At 52.6% G+C, this 17,692-nt stretch overlaps 1 protein-coding gene across 3 annotated transcripts; it reads left to right on the top strand.

Moving 5' to 3' along the window:
- The first annotated feature begins 4,150 nt into the window (after nt 1-4,150).
- AEN (apoptosis enhancing nuclease) lies at nt 4,151-12,645 on the top strand. 3 transcript variants are annotated; one of them, XM_042941046.1, is made up of 4 exons: nt 4,151-4,233; nt 8,820-9,408; nt 9,854-10,054; nt 10,606-12,645. In XM_042941046.1, exons 2-4 carry the CDS (start codon nt 8,869-8,871, stop codon nt 10,840-10,842), a joined length of 978 nt encoding a protein of 325 aa, XP_042796980.1. In that variant the 5' UTR covers nt 4,151-4,233; nt 8,820-8,868; the 3' UTR covers nt 10,843-12,645. The 3 variants fall into 3 exon arrangements, with proteins under 3 accessions (XP_042796980.1, XP_042796979.1, XP_042796981.1); XM_042941045.1 differs by lacking the exon at nt 4,151-4,233 and adding an exon at nt 4,825-4,985; XM_042941047.1 differs by lacking the exon at nt 4,151-4,233 and adding an exon at nt 5,239-5,479.
- Nucleotides 12,646-17,692: the final 5,047 nt, after the last annotated feature.

Below are 17,692 nucleotides of genomic sequence, written 5' to 3'. Positions count from 1 at the left end.
CTCCCTCTCTCTCTGCCCCTTCCCCACTCATGCTCTGTCTCTCTCTGTCTCAGAAATAAATAAACATTAAAAAAAAATGTGTCCTTACATGAATGCAGTGAAGTCTAAATATCATTGCACTCTGATTCCACCATCATCAATTTTAAAAGGAAATGAAGGGGCACTGGGTGGCTTAATCGGTTAAGCGTCAGACTATTGATTTTGGCTCAGGTCATGATCTCACGGTTTCAGTTTTGTGAGTTCGAGCCTTGCATGGGGCTGCTTGAGATTGTCCCTCTTTCTCTGCCCCTCTTCTGCTCTACTTTCTATGTCTTCTCAAAAAAAAAAAAAAAAAAAAAAGACTCATGGATTCCCCCTTTGTTCACCTGTGATGAGGTGACAGACATTCCAAATTCCCATTCGCGGACTCATCAGCGGTTAGCTGCACTGCGGGGCACTGACCAACTGCAACAAAATGCTTATTAACTGAACATTGGCTAAGCTTCTCTTCTTCCTCTAGGTCCCTCAACCATGGCCCACGGCCAGCCAGAGCCAGTTTACTACCCCACCTACCATTTGGGTGTCAGCCCATACTGTTCAGTCCTCCTCCCCATCCCCATTCTCTCTAGCCTTGTTTATTCTTCCCTATAAAAGAAAACCTTTTTTTTTGCCCAACCTAGCGGATCTTGCGGTCAGAGCACTCCCCTATGGCAATAGCTCTCTGCGCACCTCTCCCTGCCCCCAATAATCCTTCCAAATAATGTCTCTCCTTAATAAATTGCACATTATGTGCAACATTCTTTTTCCTTCTTGAGCTTCTATTTCCATGCAGCTGGTACAGAGTTAATCGCAGCATATTTTCAGGCGTGGCAATATTTTCTGGATCAGCCAATCATACATTTTTCAAAAAATTATGTATATAAATTTGATCTTGTTCACTCTAAAAAAGTGTTCTGTGACCCATAAAGTTCTGGGTGTTATTTTTTTCCTTCTAAATTGAGGTATTGTTGCAAGGGTTTGCAGTATATGTGATCAAATAACAAATATATAGCATCCCATTATACGTGAGAGAGCATCTTTTTTTGAGAGAGAGAGAGAGAGAGAGAGCAAGCGAGGGAGAGGGGCAAAGGGAGAGAGAATCTTAAGCAGGCTGCATGCTCAACACAGAGCCAGACACGCGGCTTGATCCTCTGACCCTGGGATCATGACCTGAGCTGAAGTCAGGAGTTGGACACTCAACCAACTGAGCCACCCAGGCGTCCCAGAGAGATCCTCTTTACACATAAAAAAGTACATTTTTATTAGAAGTGCTGTTGAAAATCTGTCTCTTAAGGAGGTAGATTGAGCCAGTTACTTTTCCAGTAAGTTTATAGGTCCAGGGATGAATATTAATTTTTCCAAGAACGAGACAGAGTTTGGACCTTTTGTAAGCACTGATGAACACTGTTCACATAAGAGGTAGAGAGAAGTACAAGGAGGTTTGTTCTGTCAGTGTCTCTCGGTTCTTTTAATTCCTGATAATTATCTAGCAAAACAAAATATTTTAAATGACCTATTATCTGACAACATAATTAATTAAATTTTCCTTAGATCACAGTGGAAGCAAATCAGAAACCACCTGACTTGTAGAAGGGTTTCTTGCCCCTTCCTCGGTAATAACCCATCTGTGGTAGAACTGACTTACTGTTTATTCCTCCTGGAGGCTACTTTTATTTCCCAGGGTAATGCAACAGAGCAAGATTCAGAATGAGTGTGTGCGGGGAAACTTTCCTTCGTAAAGCTGGAGACAGCTGGTTACACAAGGGGAGAACCACAAGGCTGAACCACAAGGACTGTAGGCATGTGCTCAGGTCCAGCCCCATGGGAGTTGAATATCCTGATACTGAGTCCCTGAAAACCCTCCTTGCCTCCAGAGTTAGCTCTCACAAAGTCTCCTTGTCTGGAGACCTTACATCCCCTCTCCACCCCCTTCCCTTCCACTCTCTGTCCTATCACTTTTGCCTAAGAAGCTCTGGAATCTGTCCCAAGCTCTTTATCCTCTCTCCCACTCTGGCCCCCAGGATCTTATCTTACCTGAATGTCCACAATCACCCCCAACTCCTCTTTCTCCAGACCTAATCCATTCCTCTCCACACTGCAGCCAGAGAGAGAGCTTCCCCAAATGCAAATGAACCAGCTCTGGATTAAACTCCCGGCTCCCCGAAGCCCTCAGGAGACTGAGTAGAAGGACTTACCTCTCTAGTGGTCTCGTCTTTTGTCCTGCTTCCCTCAAATCTACTCTGGTCAGAAGTAGCAGATTCCTGAGCACATGTACCCCTGGCCTTCTGGGTATTTTGCAACGTCACTTCTGCTTACAAGACGGAGCTAGGCGGAGTCAGGACTGTTTTGGTAAGGGTCTTTGTTTGGACCCTAGCTGTTTCCTCTTAATTTCTTTAAAGTGTCCATTTCCTTGGGGCGCCAGGGTGACTCAGTCGGTTAAGCCTCTGACATCGACTCAGGTCATGATCTCATGACTCAGGTCATGATCTCACAGTAGGTGGGTTTGAGCCCCTGCATTGGGCTCTGTGCTGACAGATCAAAGCCTGGAGCCTGCGTTAGATTCTGTGTCTCCCTCACTCTCTGCCCCTCCCCCGCTCGCACTCTGTCTCTCTCAAAAATAAATAACCATTAAAATAATTTAAGTGTCCCTTTCCTTAACTGTAAAACAGAAATAATAATAGCACATATTTCATGGGATTCTTCTACATATTATATATGTATTGCCTGGCATACAGTAGTGCTTGCATAATAAATGTGAACTGTTTATTATTCTTGCTATTTTTTGTATATATCTTTTTATTTTTTTAACCTTTTATTTAAATTCCAGTTAGTTAATATACAGCATAATATTAGTTTCAGGTGTGCAACTGAGTGATTCAGCACTTACAAACAATATCCACTGCTCAACACAAGTGCCCTCCTTAATCCCCATCACCTTTTTTTAGCTTGTTTTACTTTTTATTTTTTTAAATTTACGTCCAAATTAGTTAGCATATAGTGCAACAATGATTCCAGGAGTAGATTCCTTAGTGCCCCTTACCCATTTAGCCCATCCCCCCTCCCACAACCCCTCCAGGAACCCTCAGTTTGTTCTCCATATTTATGAGTCTCTTCTGTTTTGTTCCCCTCCCTGTTTTTATATTATTTTTGTTTCCCTTCCCTTATGTTCATCTGTTTTGTCTCTTCAAGTCCTCATATGAGTGAAGTCATATGATTTTTGCCTTCCTCTGACTGACTAATTGCACTTAGCATAATACCCTCCAGTTCCATCCACATGGTTGCAAATGGCAAGATTTCATTCTTTTTGATTGCCGAGTAATACTGCATTGTATATATATACCACATCTTCTTTATCCATTCGTCCATCGATGGACATTTGGGCTCTTTCCATACTTTGGCTATTGTTGATAATGCTCCTATAAACAAGGGGGTGAATGTGTCCCTTCGAAACAGCACACCTGTATCCCTTGGATAAATGCCAAGTAGTGCAATTGCTGGGTCGTAGGGTTATTGTTCTTGCTATTATTCTGGTCGCACTGAATTCTCTGTTCACCGTTCTGTTTTCCAGCCAGACCTCGAGCAACTGGAGTTTTAGGGATTGTGCTTATTCTGTGTATCCCATTGCTGAGGCCATAGCAGGAACTTCGTACTTATGAATAAAGTATTGCGAAGAGATAAATGAAAGACTAGCGCCCCGAAGGAGCAAACCTGACTTTAAAAATCTCTCTTTAGTACCCCTCACGTATATTATTTCACTGAATCCCTACGACCCCCAAGGGGTAGGGGCTATTATTCCCATTCTGCAAATGTGGGTGTGTCTTCTGTAAGTCATTCGGCCTTCGGGGGTACAGAGCTCGTAGGAGGCCACATCCCGACCCAGGGAGCGGGGTGGATCGGGGCTGGGGGGACACAGATCCGAGGAATGCGACCCCGGAAAGAAGAGGTCACGGTCTCCTCCGGTTCGTTTAAAATTTGTCGCCCGTCTGGCCGGCTGCGGACCCAAACCACACCCCTTTAGGAATCCCCGCCCCCTCTGCCGCTCTGCGCCTATCCGCCGCGAGCCAGGATTCCGGCCAATCAGAAGAAGGGTTAGGCGGGCGCGGCCGTTCGGCGAGCCAATGGGTGGGGAGCCGGAGCGGGGCTTGCCCGGGCATGTGGGAGCTGCAGGCTGTCTGAGCACCACGTGCGGGCGGGAGGACAGACGCTGTACTTCAGGTGATCTCGGGACCCTGTTGGGGACGGCGGGCTGGGGCGGGCTGGTGCGGCGTGTTCCCGACCGCAGGGCCCCGCGCGCTGTGTTCGCCCCCGGCCTGCGGCAAGGGGCGCCCGGCCGACCGGCTCTCGCGGCCCGGCGGGCGTGGAGGCCTGGCCCCGGGCGCAGCCTGTGCCCGGTCCCCGCCCTGCTCGGGGGTCCGGGGCCTGTGGGGGGCGGCGCTGGGCGCTGGGACTCGGCCTGGCAGGCTCGGCCCGGCCGCCGCGGCCAGCGAGTGACCGCCTTCCGAATCCTTCCCTGGCAGAAGTCGGGCCTCCCCCGCGGGGGGGAATCCTCAGGGATCGCGGGCGGCCGGGGCCGACCGTACGGGGCCCTCGGGCTCTCGTTTCCCTGCAGAGAACTTGGGAGTCCACGGGGGTCTCAGCGAGCCACACTTGCTCAAATTCGGGCGATTATTCGTAGCAGGGCTTGGGGGTGGGGTCGCGCGCTCGGTGAAATACAGATTCTCAGGCGCCCTTCCCCAAAATGGCAGTTAGAATGGTGGGGGGGGGGTGGGCAGGTAGGCCTGGGAATAGGCGTTTTAAACAGACGTTCTACCTGCTTTTGGGGAAGCCCCAAGCCTAGTTCAACCCTCGGTTTTAATAAACTCTCCTTTTGTGGCGAGGGGATGGTGACTCGGTCCAGGTCGTCTAGCTTTTAATGCCCGAGCTCTAAGTGGGCCCGCACCCGCCCTGTCTTCCTGATCTGCCAGCAGGTTGGTAGCCCCCTCGGCGATTGGGACTTCGTGGTTCCTTTGAGGCCTTGGCTCTAAGGCCTCTGCTGCTGGGGTGCTGGGGTCCTTCCCTTAGGCCACAAGGCTCCCTAACCCCTGCAACAAGAAGGCCCTGTGGCTGCCGAGCCCCGAAGAGCCGGTTCCAGACTGGAGGGGGATTGGACCTTGTCTTTACTGAAAGAGTTGTGTTATTTGAGCAAAACTTGTCTCCATCCTGGCTGAGCTCCCATCGGGGGCCCAGGATAGGGGAGGCAAGTCCTAGATAATTAATCGTTGTCTCCGACAGGTCAGCAAGGTCCCGGCATATGGAAGAGGGCTGCCTCCACTTCTTGAAGCACGAGGCCACTTTTTCTCAGGCAACTTAAATTTCTGGTTTCTTTGAAACCATCTTGCCAGAAGGGTCAGGGAAGCCACTCCTGACCTGCAGGGCCCTGAGCCCTTTCAGAAGGGAAAGGGCCCTCCTCCCCCCGACAGAGGTCAGTTTCTAGCAGCATCAGAGTTTGTCCTCCTAGGTCCCGTTCTCCCCATTGCCGGGCTGAGGCAAATTGAGGTTCTGTGTTTGTCGGCTCTCCTATGTGACTTGTCGAGATGAAGAAGCAGATTATGGCTAAGTGCACGTCTAAAAGGGAGAAGGCTTCTTGGGGAGTAGATGAGCAAGCCAGAGGGATGATGAGTCAGGATGGGGCACCGTGCCTCGCCCTGGCCCGGCGTCGCGGAGTAGCACTCCTCCCCACGCCTCTTAAATCTAAATCTCTGCTCCTGTTCAGACTCTTCTCCAGAGCTCCTCCTATAAGGCAGTCGTGCTCCTGTTCCCTCGTCAATCCCTGGACGCAGCCCATGCTTTCAACACCTTCCAGACACAGTTCTCTCTCGCCCTCCACCGTCTCCTCACCCCCTACCTCCTTTTCACTTGCTGCACCGCCTCCTTGCCCTCTCACAGTGGATGTACTCTGCCTCCTGGACTTAGTGTCTGCATTTTCTCTGGATGCCCTCCCCTTTCTGTACTCCTGGCAGACTTTCCTGAAACTCTTCAAAATGTGCTTCCACTGCCAGGCTGCACTAACCCAGCGCTTCTGTCTGTCCAGTACTTGGCCCGGTGAGTCACCGTGGCCAGGCCAGCCTGTCCTTAGTTCACCTCTCCCATCCCTGAGCCCACCCTGGTGGGTGTCTGGCTGCCTGTCTCCTTGCCACACCGGGAGCTCCCTGAGTTCCCAGTCACCTCCAGCTCCGGCATCCCCACGGTCTGGCAGACAGCAGGCTCGGCTCCAGCTCCCTTCGCACACTTCTGAAGAGGACCCGCTACATGCTGGGGCCTGGGCTGGCTGATGGGGAAGGGGCGGAGACACACAAGGCTCTGTGCCTGCCTTGCAAGCACTTTAAGCTGGACCGTACGTAACTACTGCCTGAAAGTGTAGCGGACCCTTCTCTGGTTGTGCTGTTAGGAGTAGAGGGATGACTTTCTTTGCTCCCCAGCTAGACTATAAATGTCTGGGCTTAGGGCTACTGTGCAGCATTTCAGTGACTTCGCTGGGTGCTCTGGGACTCCCTCAGTCGATCAGCAGAGATCAGCCTGGGGACACCAGCTTAGGGTAGGGCCACCGAAGTGTACGATAGCCTTCTCAGAGTGGGGACGGAAGGTTGAGTAGTAGAAAGGGGGGAGGGACAGTTCCCCCAGCTGTGATTTACCCACCAGCGGCATCGTCTGCTCACAGGCCCCTCTTCCTTCCCCAACCCTGGGCTCCTTCCCTTTCAGGCCTTTGCACCAAACATGGCCACTAATTTGTCTCCCTGTCACCTCGAGGGTTACTGTTTTTCCTTCACTTAGATTTAATCTCTTCTGGCAAGTCTTCCAGAATCATCCTCAGCGTGTTCTGCTTCCCTGGCACTTCTGACCCAGCCCTGCACACACCCTGTGCTTTGTCCCTGTCTCTGCAGTGAGATGAAACTTCTCGGAGCCCGGTTGGGACCCCAGGGAGCCTCAGGCAGCCCAGTGGAATGAAGGGCTGCTCCAGCAGGACTTCCTGAAAGATGTAGACAGGACAGGGGACGTATGTGAGGGGAACGGGAGGCAAGAGGAAGGCCTGTGGCTGGGGACGGGCAGTGAGTCCAGGCTGAGGCAGCTTTGACCTTGGAAGAGTTCGTTACCAACCAGGAGAAGAGTCTTAACCTCTCTGGGGGAGAGGTACCTGGGTAGCTCAGTTGGTTAAGCATCTGACGCTCGATTTGGCTCAGGTCATGATCTCACGTTTCTTGAGTTCAGGCGTCGGGCTCTGTGCTGACAGTGCGGGGCCTCTCCCTGTCTCTCTGCCCCTCTCCCTCTCGTGTGCGCGCACGCTCTCTAAATAAATAAATAAATAAGCGTACAAGAAAAACCTCTCTGGGGGAAAGGAAGCAGGCAGTTATTGAGCCCCTACTGTATACGGTGTATGCAGATCACAGCACATGTGTGTCATGCCTTCAACAGGAAAGGTGGTAGGGCCATTGCGCATGCAAGCCGCCTGAAGCTCAGCAGAGCTCCATTTGGAGCTGAGTTAAATCCTGCTCTGCCTGCTTGAAAGTCCTGGTTTTCTGGTCTGTTAACAATGTACCAGCTGACTTAGCGGGTGAGGTGAAGCTCTCCGAGCTAGGTCCCCCTTAGGTCCCCCGCTCTTGGGCGGCTGCTGGCCTTGTTGCATGGGATTTGCAGCCCCCTGTGAACTGCAGGCCTTTCTGGTGTTCGGAGATGGAGAGCTTGGGGCCCCGGAGACCTGCAGACACTGCTGCTCAGGGCCTTTTCCGTTTCCCCTTTGTAAGCTGAGCAGGTTTACCATCACGCTGCTGCCCACAGCCTATGGTGACCTCACAACGTGCCCAGCTGTTGAAAAATGTTTGTGCGTGCTCTTGTGATTTGTGAAGTAGAAAGTCATTTAATAAATTACCATATTTTGGGGGCACTTGGGGGGCTCAGTCGGTTAAGCATCCAACTTTTGATTTCGGTTCAGGTCATGATCTCACAGTTTGTGGGTTCGAGCCCTGTGTTGAACGGCTTTGTGCTGACAGCACAGAACCTGCTTGGGATTATCTGTCTCCCTTTCTCTCTGTCCCTCTCCTGCTCATGCTCTCTTTCTCTCAAAATAAATAAATAAACAGTAAAAAAAAAACAAAACAAACAACTGGGATTATATATACACACACACGCATACACACACACACACACACACTATTTTTGGAACCGTTATTTTTCTCAAAAGTATACCTTTCTTAACAAATTTTAAGTTTGTTTTTAAGACAGAACATGAATGGTGGAGGAGGGGTAAAGAGAGAGAGGGAGAGACAGAATCGGGGGCAGGCTCCAGGCTCTGAGCTGTCGGTGCAGAGCCCGATGCAGGGCTCGGCTCGCAAACCTTGAGATCATGACCTGAGCTGAAGTCAGATGCTGAACCAACTGAGCCACCAGGGCACTCCTAGCTTTCTACAAATTTTTGATGCCAATGCTTACTGGAGGTAAGCTATGGCTTGGAAGTTGAGACCTTGGACTCTGGGTCCATATCAGTTCTTGTCTCTTATTAATTGAGCAGGTTACTTAGTCTCTCTGCTTCAGTTCTCTTGCCTGTGATTACGAGGATAATAATACTTGTTCGGGTTGGGAATATTTAGTGATTCCCTGTAAAGTACTCAGAACCGTGATTTGCATGTGGGATTGACCTGAGTGCATTGCTTATTCGTAAAGGTCTTCGACTCGGCCTGGGAGCCTGAGACAGCACAGGGCTGTAGGGCAGCCCGGCAGAGGGGCACAGTTCTCACCCAGTCCCTCTGCCCCTTGTGTTCTTTCTGCAGAGCGCTTGCCTCCCGGGCCTCGCTGGACCCCGGCGGTGAGCTTATTGGGATGGTACCCCGGGAAGGCCCTGAGTCTGCCCAGCGCCTGTGCCCTTCCCTGGCTGGCCTGAATGCCAAGGATGTGCTTCGGAGAAAGCACAAGACGAGGAGCCGACAGCACCAGCGATTCATGGCCCGCAAGGCCTTGCTGCAGGTGCAGGGGCTGCTGAGCACGCCCGCAGGGCCGGGATCCTCCCCACTGCCCGCACGGCCGGAGGCACTGCCGGGCTCCAAAGCCACCAGCAGCAGGATGCAGCGTCCAAGGAATGAATCTGGAGGTGCCTCGTGCAGCCGAAAGCCCACGCCCAGGGAATCCACAGCACCCTGGCCCAGCAAGTGCGTGGCTATCGACTGCGAGATGGTGGGCACGGGGCCCCGCGGGCGGGTGAGTGAGCTGGCCCGCTGCTCTGTGGTGAGTTACCACGGCGACGTCCTCTACGATAAGTACATCCGGCCGGAGATGCCCATCGTGGACTACCGTACTCGCTGGAGTGGCATCACTCGACAGCACATGCGCACAGCCATCCCCTTCCAGGTGGCCCAGAAAGAGGTGAGGGCAGAGGTGGGGGCTTGTGTGATGGCTGATGGCCAGCGAAGGGCAGCCCTGGGTTTGAGCCACCACTTAGCCGGTGGAAACAAAAGACTTCGGGGAAGTTACTTAACTTGCCTACACTGTGGCTTCCTTCTGCAAAGAATCCTGTGCCAGCAGGAAGGGGTTGCTCGTACTGAGGAGCTAGAAGACGTACCCCACGCGTGCCTTCCCTTCATGCTCCAAACCACCCGTGGGGAGAGCACCTGTACCGGGGACAGAGCTGAAGTAGGCCCTGGGTCGTAGTAACTGGGAGGGCCTGGGTTCAAACTGGAGGCAGCTTGGCTGACTGGAGCTCGTGGCTCCCCCGCCCCCCATGCTGCCACCCCTCGGCGGGATCCGGGCACCAGCGGTGAGGCCGGCAGCGTGACCGTGGGGACTTCCCACCTCCCTTCTCCGCTCCCAGATCCTCAAGCTCCTGAAGGGCAAGGTGGTGGTGGGGCACGCGCTACACAACGACTTCCAGGCCCTCAAGTACGTCCACCCTCGCAGCCAGACCCGGGACACCACCTACGTGCCCAACCTGCTCCAGCGGCCTGGCCTCCATACGCGCACCCGGGTCTCTCTGAAGGACTTGGCCCTGCAGCTGCTGCACAAGAAGATCCAGGTACGTGGCACGGGAGCAGGTGGCCGGTGGCCGCAGTGAGCGGGGGCCCCAGCCGGGGCTGTGCCTCCAGGCTCCGGTCCCGCTTCCTCCCCCATCCAGGGCACACGGGTAAAGCGCGGGCTGTCACGTCTGCAGGCAGTCCCGGGGTGCCCTCTCCCCGTCCTTCCCCCGTGTCCACGCTCTGGCGGGCTGCTGTCTTCCAGATCCGCCCCCTGCCCACCTCCACTCTGTCCCCATGCATGTCGCATGTAGAGCTCCCATCGCGCAGCTGGGATGGGACGCCCTTCCTCGGGGGCAGCCAGTGACCCTCGCTCCCACTGCCCTCCGCGTTTCCCCGCCTGCCCTCCAGGCCTTTGGAGTCGGAGGTCTTTAGCGGGTGTAGATCTGAGGACCTGGGCTCAGCGGAGCGGGGTGGCGTGTGGCCCGTGCGATGGCTGAGCTCTTCTGTCTGAGCGGCACCCTTGCCCTCCGCCCAGTCCCGAGCTGCGCACAGCCGCTCAGAGAGTACGCGTTCGGGGCCCGCGGGCAGTGACGGGGACTGTCGTCCGCAGGCTGGCCGGCACGGCCACTCGTCGGTGGAAGACGCCGTGACGGCCATGGAGCTCTACCGGCTGGTCGAGGTGCAGTGGGAGCAGCAGGAGGCCGGCAGCCTCCCCGCCTGCCCGGAGGACCGGGAGCCTGACAGCGGCACAGACACGGAGCAGTACATGGAGGACCGGTACTGGCCGGAGGACCCGGCCCAGGGCCCCAGCGGGGGAGCGGGGGACGCACAGGACAGAGGCGAGTGAGGCCAGGGAGGCTCCCGGCGGCCTCGGAGGGCGGCGAGTGGGGCGTGGGGGCCAGGCGAGCCCCGGGCAGCACGTCCTGGGCAGGACAGGGTGCCGCTAGCCCGCTGCCGGCATCCGGGGGTTGGGACCACCGGTGCTCCTGGCTCCCTCTGCCCACGGCGTGGCCCTCCCCTCCCCAGGGCTACTGCGGGCACTTTGTCCCCACTCCCGTGGTCGCTAATGGTGCTTCATAGACACCGTGAAAACGTCAGGTGGGCAAGCTGTGAGGACCCAGCCCGAGGAGGGAGTGTGCCACAGACGGTCCTGGCTGTCACTGGCCTTCCCCACCCCCAGGCTGCGCTGTCTCCTCCTTGGGGTGTTAGTTCAGCTCCGTGACTTGGTAAAGCCCTCTTGTTGTCCTCTGCCCCGTCCTCCACAGGCACGTCAGGTTCAGAAGGAGTATGCCCTGAATCCGTAGAGTGAAGGCCACTCTACGGGGCCCTCCTTCGCTTTCTCTCGGAACTGGAACTCTGGCTGTAGCCGTAGTGGGAACCCAGCGCGAGGCTACGATGGCATGCAGGGCTCTCAGGCTCATGGGGTGTTGGCACCAGAAGTCACCAGGCACCGGTGGGAGGACGAAAGCCAATAGGCTTTGGGTGGGGAGTGTGGCATACTAATTTTGACCCAAATCAGGCATTTCTCCTGCCCATCCAGCACGAGGCTCCCTTAAGCACAAGCCTGAGGAACAAGACAGCAGCTTGAATCCCGGGACCCCTGTGCAGAACCGCACCCAAGGGACCTTATTTATCGAGAGCAAGGCCAGCGGTGTGCAGGGGAGCAGAGTGGGTGTCCCCCGGGGATAGGGCCGGGCAGTGGCGGCCGTGCAGTGCACCCGCACCCGGGCTGGGGTCCCCTCAGGCACTTTGATCCACAGTCATTGTGGTTATTGGGTTTTCTCCAAATTTCTAGAACTGCTCTCTGTCAGGATTTCATCTCCCACCCTTCTTTCCTTGTTTCCTAAGGGGCAGTTTGGGGGTATTGAGGTTCAACCAAGAGCTCAGGTCCACACAGACCGTTGAGCCCCATCTTGGCTTGCCACTTAATAGCTTTGAGACCTCAAGTCTGTGACCTCACTCTTGAGCCCGTTTCCTTGTCTGTAAAATGGGGATAATGATATAACCTACCTCACAGGACTGTCACGGGGGGACGCTAAGTGCTTAGCGCAGTGCCTGGCACTTTGCAAACCGAGGTCGGTGGGAGCAGCTATTTTTTCTTCAGGGGTCACTGTCAGTCTCTTCTGGGTCACACCTGAACACGCCCCTTGGCTTGAGTGGCTTCGGCCCAGACGGGGACTGTCCTTCCTTGCTTAGCTGTTCCAGCAGGTGGGGCACCGGGCCAGCCGTGGACACAACCTAGAGGTGCTGGGTTCTCCCTGTGGCCGTGTGACCTGTGTATACTCCGCGTCCCTCTGTGTGCAGGAAGCTGACGATGGTTTCTGTGTCCGTCTGGGCCAAGCAGCAGGGCCAGGAGCTGAGAGACGCTGCTGAAACCACACTACTTTGAACTTGTCTGTCACCAGCTCCCTCGCTGTCTGCAGAGTGGGGAGCTGGCTGAGGCGCTGACCTCAGCTGGCCTGGCTCCAGGGCTTTGTTCTGGAGTCCTTAAAAGTCTGTAGCTGGCGCCAGACTCCCAGCTGGGGCGTAGCTTCGATTCTTGGGGCTGTGGGTTGAAGAAAGATGGAGCTGTTACCAGCAGGGAAATGTACTGGCTTTAAAATCAGCTTTGTTGTAAAACCAATTGTTCTGGAATAAAACTCAACGAGAAACGTGGATGAAGTGGCCCTTTCTGAATTCTCCGACTGGGGTGGGAGGGTGGCTTGGCGGAGAGACCGGGAGGTGTGGGAGCACTGAGTCTTGCTGGGTGCTTTGGCATTTGAGGTGGGGGCTTTCCAGATGATGCTTTGGGATGGCAAGAACATTCTAAAGCTGCAGAATTTATGTCTTTCAAATACTTTGTTGAGCTTATTTATTTTGAGAGAGAGAGAGAGAGAGAGAGAGCGAGCATGAGCCGGGGAGGGACAGAGAGGGAGAGAGGGAGAATTCAAGCAGCCAAGCAGGTTCCATGCTGTCAGTGCAGATCCCGACGTGGGGCTTGATCTCATGAACTGTGAGGTGATGATCTGAGCCAAAACCAAGAGTCGGATGCTTTACCGACTGAGCCCCCAGGCGCCCCTATTTTTTAAAATTTTATCACTGCCCTATTGTAGAGCATAAAGTTTATTTAATTTGCTTCTGCTGAAGCTGTGTACTCACTTTTTTAAGACAATTTTTGGTTTTGATTGTGATTAAATACACATAACATAAAATTTACCATCTTCACCGTTTCTAGGTGCACAGTTCAGTGGTGTTACGTATATTTACATCGTTGTACAATCTCCAGAGCTTTTTCATCTTGCAAAACTGAAACTGCTCATTTCACACTTAACCCCCCATTCCCTCCTCCCCCCTGCCCCTGGAAATTGCCATTCTGCCTTCTGTTTCTATGAATTTTTTTTTTTTACTAAAAAAAATTTATTTTAATGTTTATTTTTGAGAGAGAGAGAGAGAGAGAGAGAATCTGAAGCAGGCTCCAGGCTCTGAACTGTCAGCACAGAGCCCGATGTGGGGCTCGAACCCGCGAGCCACAAGATCATGTCCTGAGCCGAAGTCGACACTCAATCGAATGGGCGACCCAGGCACCCCTGTTGCTATGATGTTTACTAGATGCCTCATCTAAGTGAATCGTCCAGTATTTGTCTTTGTGATTAGCTTATTTCACTTAGTGTAAGGTCCTCCAGGTTCATTCATGTTTAGTATGCAGGAGGATCTTCCTTTCTTTAAGGCTGAATAATCATTTGGGTGCATATACCACATTTTGGTTATCCAGTCACCCCTCAGTGAATACTTGGCTTTCTTCCCCCGCTTAGCTGTGAGTAGCGTTGCTGTGAACACAGGTGTGCAATGTCTCTTTGGAATCTGCTTTCAGTGCTTTGGGGTGTATACCTAGACGTAAGATTGCTGGGTCGTATCATAGTTCTGTATCTGATATTTTGAGGAACGGCCATACTATTTTCCACGGCAGCTGTACCATTGTACGTTCCCACCACCAATGCACAAGCTTTCTAATTTCTTCACATCCTCACCAACACTTGTTATTTTCTGGTTTTTTGGGTTTTGTTTTTGTTTTTTGGTTTTACTCATTTATCTTTTTTGGTAGGTATCCTAGCGGGTGTGGAGTGATAATCTCATTCTGGTTTCAACTTGCGTTTCCCTAATAACTACAGATCTTGAACATTTTTGCGTATCTGTTGACATATAGGAGTTTTTTTCACTTTTTGTGTCTTTAAAAAAAATTTTTTTTTAACATTTATTTCTTTTTTTAAGAGACAGAGACAGAGTGTGAGCGGTAGAGGGGCAGAGAGAGAGGGAGTCGCAGATTCGGAAGCAAGTTCCAGGCTCTGAGCTGTCAGCACAGAACCCGACGAGGGGCTTGAACTCAAACCATGAGATCATGACCTGAGCCGAAGTTGGATGCTTCACCGACTGAGCCACCCAGTCTCCCCTCACTTTTTGTGTCTTGTAAAATATTTTTTTTTATTGTTTTGTTTTAGAGAGAGAGCGCTAGTGGGGGAGAAGGGCAGAGGGAGAGTGATTTATTTGTTTATTTTAAAATGTTTGTTTTTGAGAGAGAGAGCATGAGTGGAAGAGGGGCAGAGAGAGGACAGAGGATCCAGAACAGGCTCTGTGCTGATAGCAGCGAGCCTGATGCAAGGCTTGAGCTCGCAAACCGTGAGATCATGACCTGAGCCAAAGTCAGGTGCTCAACAGACTGAGCCACCCAGGTGCTCCTATTATTGTATTGTATTGTATTGTATTGTATTGTATTGTATTGTATTGTATTGTATTTATTTTATTTATTTTATTTTATTTTATTTTATCTTACTATTTTATTTTAGAGCACGCGTGTGCGAGCAGGGCAGGGGCAGAGAGAGAAAGAATCTCAAGCAGACTCTATGCTCAGCACGGAGCCCGACTCAGGGCTCCATCCCATGACCCCGGGATCATGACCTGAGCCGAAATCAAGAGTTGGACGCTTAACCGACTGAGCCGCCGAGGCGCCCTATGTTTCTTTTGAAAACCGTGTTCCATTCGCAGTTTTACATGTATTAAATTGAACCACACCAAATTGCTGCCATTTGGCTAAGCTGGTCCTACCTGCCACATACACCTTAGAAATCCACACAGGCACATTTTTGAGCACACGCCCGCTGAGACAGAAGGTCAGGGTGCCTGTAGGGAGCGGTGTCCTACCCGCCATTAGGAATCATCCACTCTCAGCCTGCAGCCCGCGCTTGGTGCCACCCGGTGGCAGCCTCTCCACCCTGTACGGTCACAGGTGGGTCGACTGAGGCAGGATGTGCGACTTGTAAGGTTGAGAGGTTTGCCTTGAGGGACTTTCCTGCTGTCACTTGACCTGAGGGCTGCAGCCTTCGCCTGGCCGACGGGTGACACCGGTTAAACCCGGGAAGCCTCCCTTCCAAGCTCTTCCCCCCGCCCATCCCCCCGGCTGGGGCCAGGGGTTTCTCCCCTAGGCTGTCAGAGGGCCCCTGTCTGACCTCAGCGTGCCCAAGGCCTTGGGAAAAAATGCAACACAGATCCGGTGGGTTCTCTCGGTGCAGGTGCCGGGGGCCCTGCAGCAAAACAAGCGGAGGGGGAGGAGGAGAGGATCAAGTGAAGTACATGGGATTTCAGATGATGCTAACTATTCCTACAGAGGAAACCCAGAAGGGATTGGAGGTACAGTTGTGGTTTTTTTAAAACATAATTTATTGTCAAATTGGCTAACATGCAGTGTATACAGTGTGCTTTTGGATTTTGGGGTAGATTCCCGTGGTTCATCGCTTACATGCAACACCCAGTGCTCGTCCCAACAAGCGCTCTCCTCAGTGCCCACCACCCGTTTTCCCCTCTCCCACGCCCCATCAACCCTCAGTTTGTTCTCTGTATTAAATAGTCTCTTATGGTTTGCCTCCCTCCCTCTCTGAAACTATTTTTCCCCTTCCCCTCCCCCATGGTCTTCTGTTAAGTTTCTCAAGATCCACATATGACTAAAAACATATGGTATCTGTCTTTCTCTGACTGACTTATTTCACTTAGCAGAATACCTTCAAGTTCTGTCCACATTGTTGCAAATGGCGGGATTTCATTCTTTTTCATTGGCAAGTAGTATTCCATTGTAGATATAAACCACATCTTTTTTTTTCTTAATGTTTTATTTATTTTTGAGATAGAAAGAGACAGAGCATGAGCAGAGGAGGGGCAGAGAGAAAGGGAGACACAGAATCTGAAGCAGGCTCCAGGCTCTGAGCTGTCAGCACATAGCCTGACGCGGGGCTCGAACTCACGGACTGTGAGATCATGACCTGAGCTGAAGGCGGACGCTTAACCGACTGAGCCACCCAGGCGCCCCTATAAACCGCATCTTTATCCATTCATCAGTTGATGGACATTTGGGCTCTTACTGTAATTTGGCTATTGTTGAAAATGCTGCTATAAACATTGGGGTACCTCTGCCCCTGTGCATCAGCACTCCTGTATCTTGTGGATGAATTCCTAGTGGTGTCATTGCTGGGTGGTAGGGTAGTTCTATTTTTAATTTTTTGAAGTGCAGTTTTTAAATTTTTTTAAATCTTTATTTTTGAGAGAGAGAGAGTGTGTGAGCGGGGGTTGGGGGGGGGGGACAGACAGAGAGAGAGAGAGAGAGACACACAGAATCTGAAGCAGGCTCCAGGCTCCGAGCTGTCAGCACAGAGCCCGATGTGGGGCTCAAACTCACGAACCGTGACATCATGACCTGAGCTGAAGTCGGCCACTTAACCAACTGAGCCACCCAGGCGCCCCCCGTTTTTTTTAAAACATTTTTAACGTTTATTTATTTTTGAGAGAGAGAGCGAGACAGCGCAAGTTGGGGAGGGGCAGAGAGGGAGACACAGAATGTGAAGCAGTCTCCAGGTTCTGAGCTGTCAGCACATAGCCAGACACGGGGCTCGAACCCATGATCCTTGAGATCCATGACCTGAGCCGAAGTTGGATGCTTAACCAACTGAGCCACCCAGGTGCCTCGAGGTACAGTTTTTAAATAGAAGCCAGAAAAGGCCTCAGTGGGAGGCCAAGGGAGAAGGAACAAAGGGATAGATAACTTGGAGGCAGAGCTCCAAGGGGCAAGAATCTCACCGCAGAATATGGTGACGACTTCCTCACTGAAACTGGCTTCTGTTTTTGTCCCAGCTGTAACTCATTCGTCTAGTCAATAAATACTGAATGCTCTACAGGGCAGGCACTGTTGTAAGAGGTCAGGAGCCTGGGAGTGGGTCTAGCCCTAGGGAGTATGGCTGGGCTGCTGGGGGCTCCTTCCAGGCTTTCTTTTCCTTGTCCTCAAATAGTGTCAACCCAGCTGGAGGCAGAGCCTGTTGAGGGCAGGCAGATGGTCATTTTTGAGGCACCCCCAAAGCACTGGAGCCTCTAGGGGCTCCCTCCTTGCCTGCTTGGCTTCCCTGGGTCGGAGGGTGAGGCTAGCCCTACTCACACCGCAACCTTCCATGCCCTTCCTATGAATAGCCTCAATGTCCCACAAGCCAGCTCCCCCTGCCCCCATGGGAGACCTCACAGAGTGTCAGATTGGTAATGGCCCCGGAAGCTGTGGGACATTCCTTGGGCTCCCATCCTGGGGATGTTTATTCTACAGGCAGGCGGAGGGTGAGAAAGGAAAGAAAAATGTGGCAACCTGCTGCATCCACGTCAGCGGCACCATCTGAGGAGGGGAGGGCTCTTCT

Source organism: Panthera leo, chromosome B3 (genome assembly GCF_018350215.1).
Source record: "Panthera leo isolate Ple1 chromosome B3, P.leo_Ple1_pat1.1, whole genome shotgun sequence".
Lineage (NCBI taxonomy): Eukaryota > Metazoa > Chordata > Mammalia > Carnivora > Felidae > Panthera > Panthera leo.
The sequence above is the reverse complement of the archived record's forward strand: the minus strand, read 5'-3'. Positions and strand labels throughout refer to the sequence as shown.

What these genes read in the sequence shown, in the direction of transcription:
- AEN (XM_042941046.1), top strand. Translation starts at nt 8,869, where the DNA reads ATGGTACCCCGGGAAGGCCCTGAGTCTGCCCAGCGCCTGTGCCCTTCC. An exon ending in TCCAGGTGGCCCAGAAAGAG is followed by an intron (nt 9,409 to 9,853) that starts GTGAGGGCAGAG and finishes CTCCGCTCCCAG; the next exon opens with ATCCTCAAGCTCCTGAAGGG. An exon ending in TGCTGCACAAGAAGATCCAG is followed by an intron (nt 10,055 to 10,605) that starts GTACGTGGCACG and finishes TGTCGTCCGCAG; the next exon opens with GCTGGCCGGCACGGCCACTC.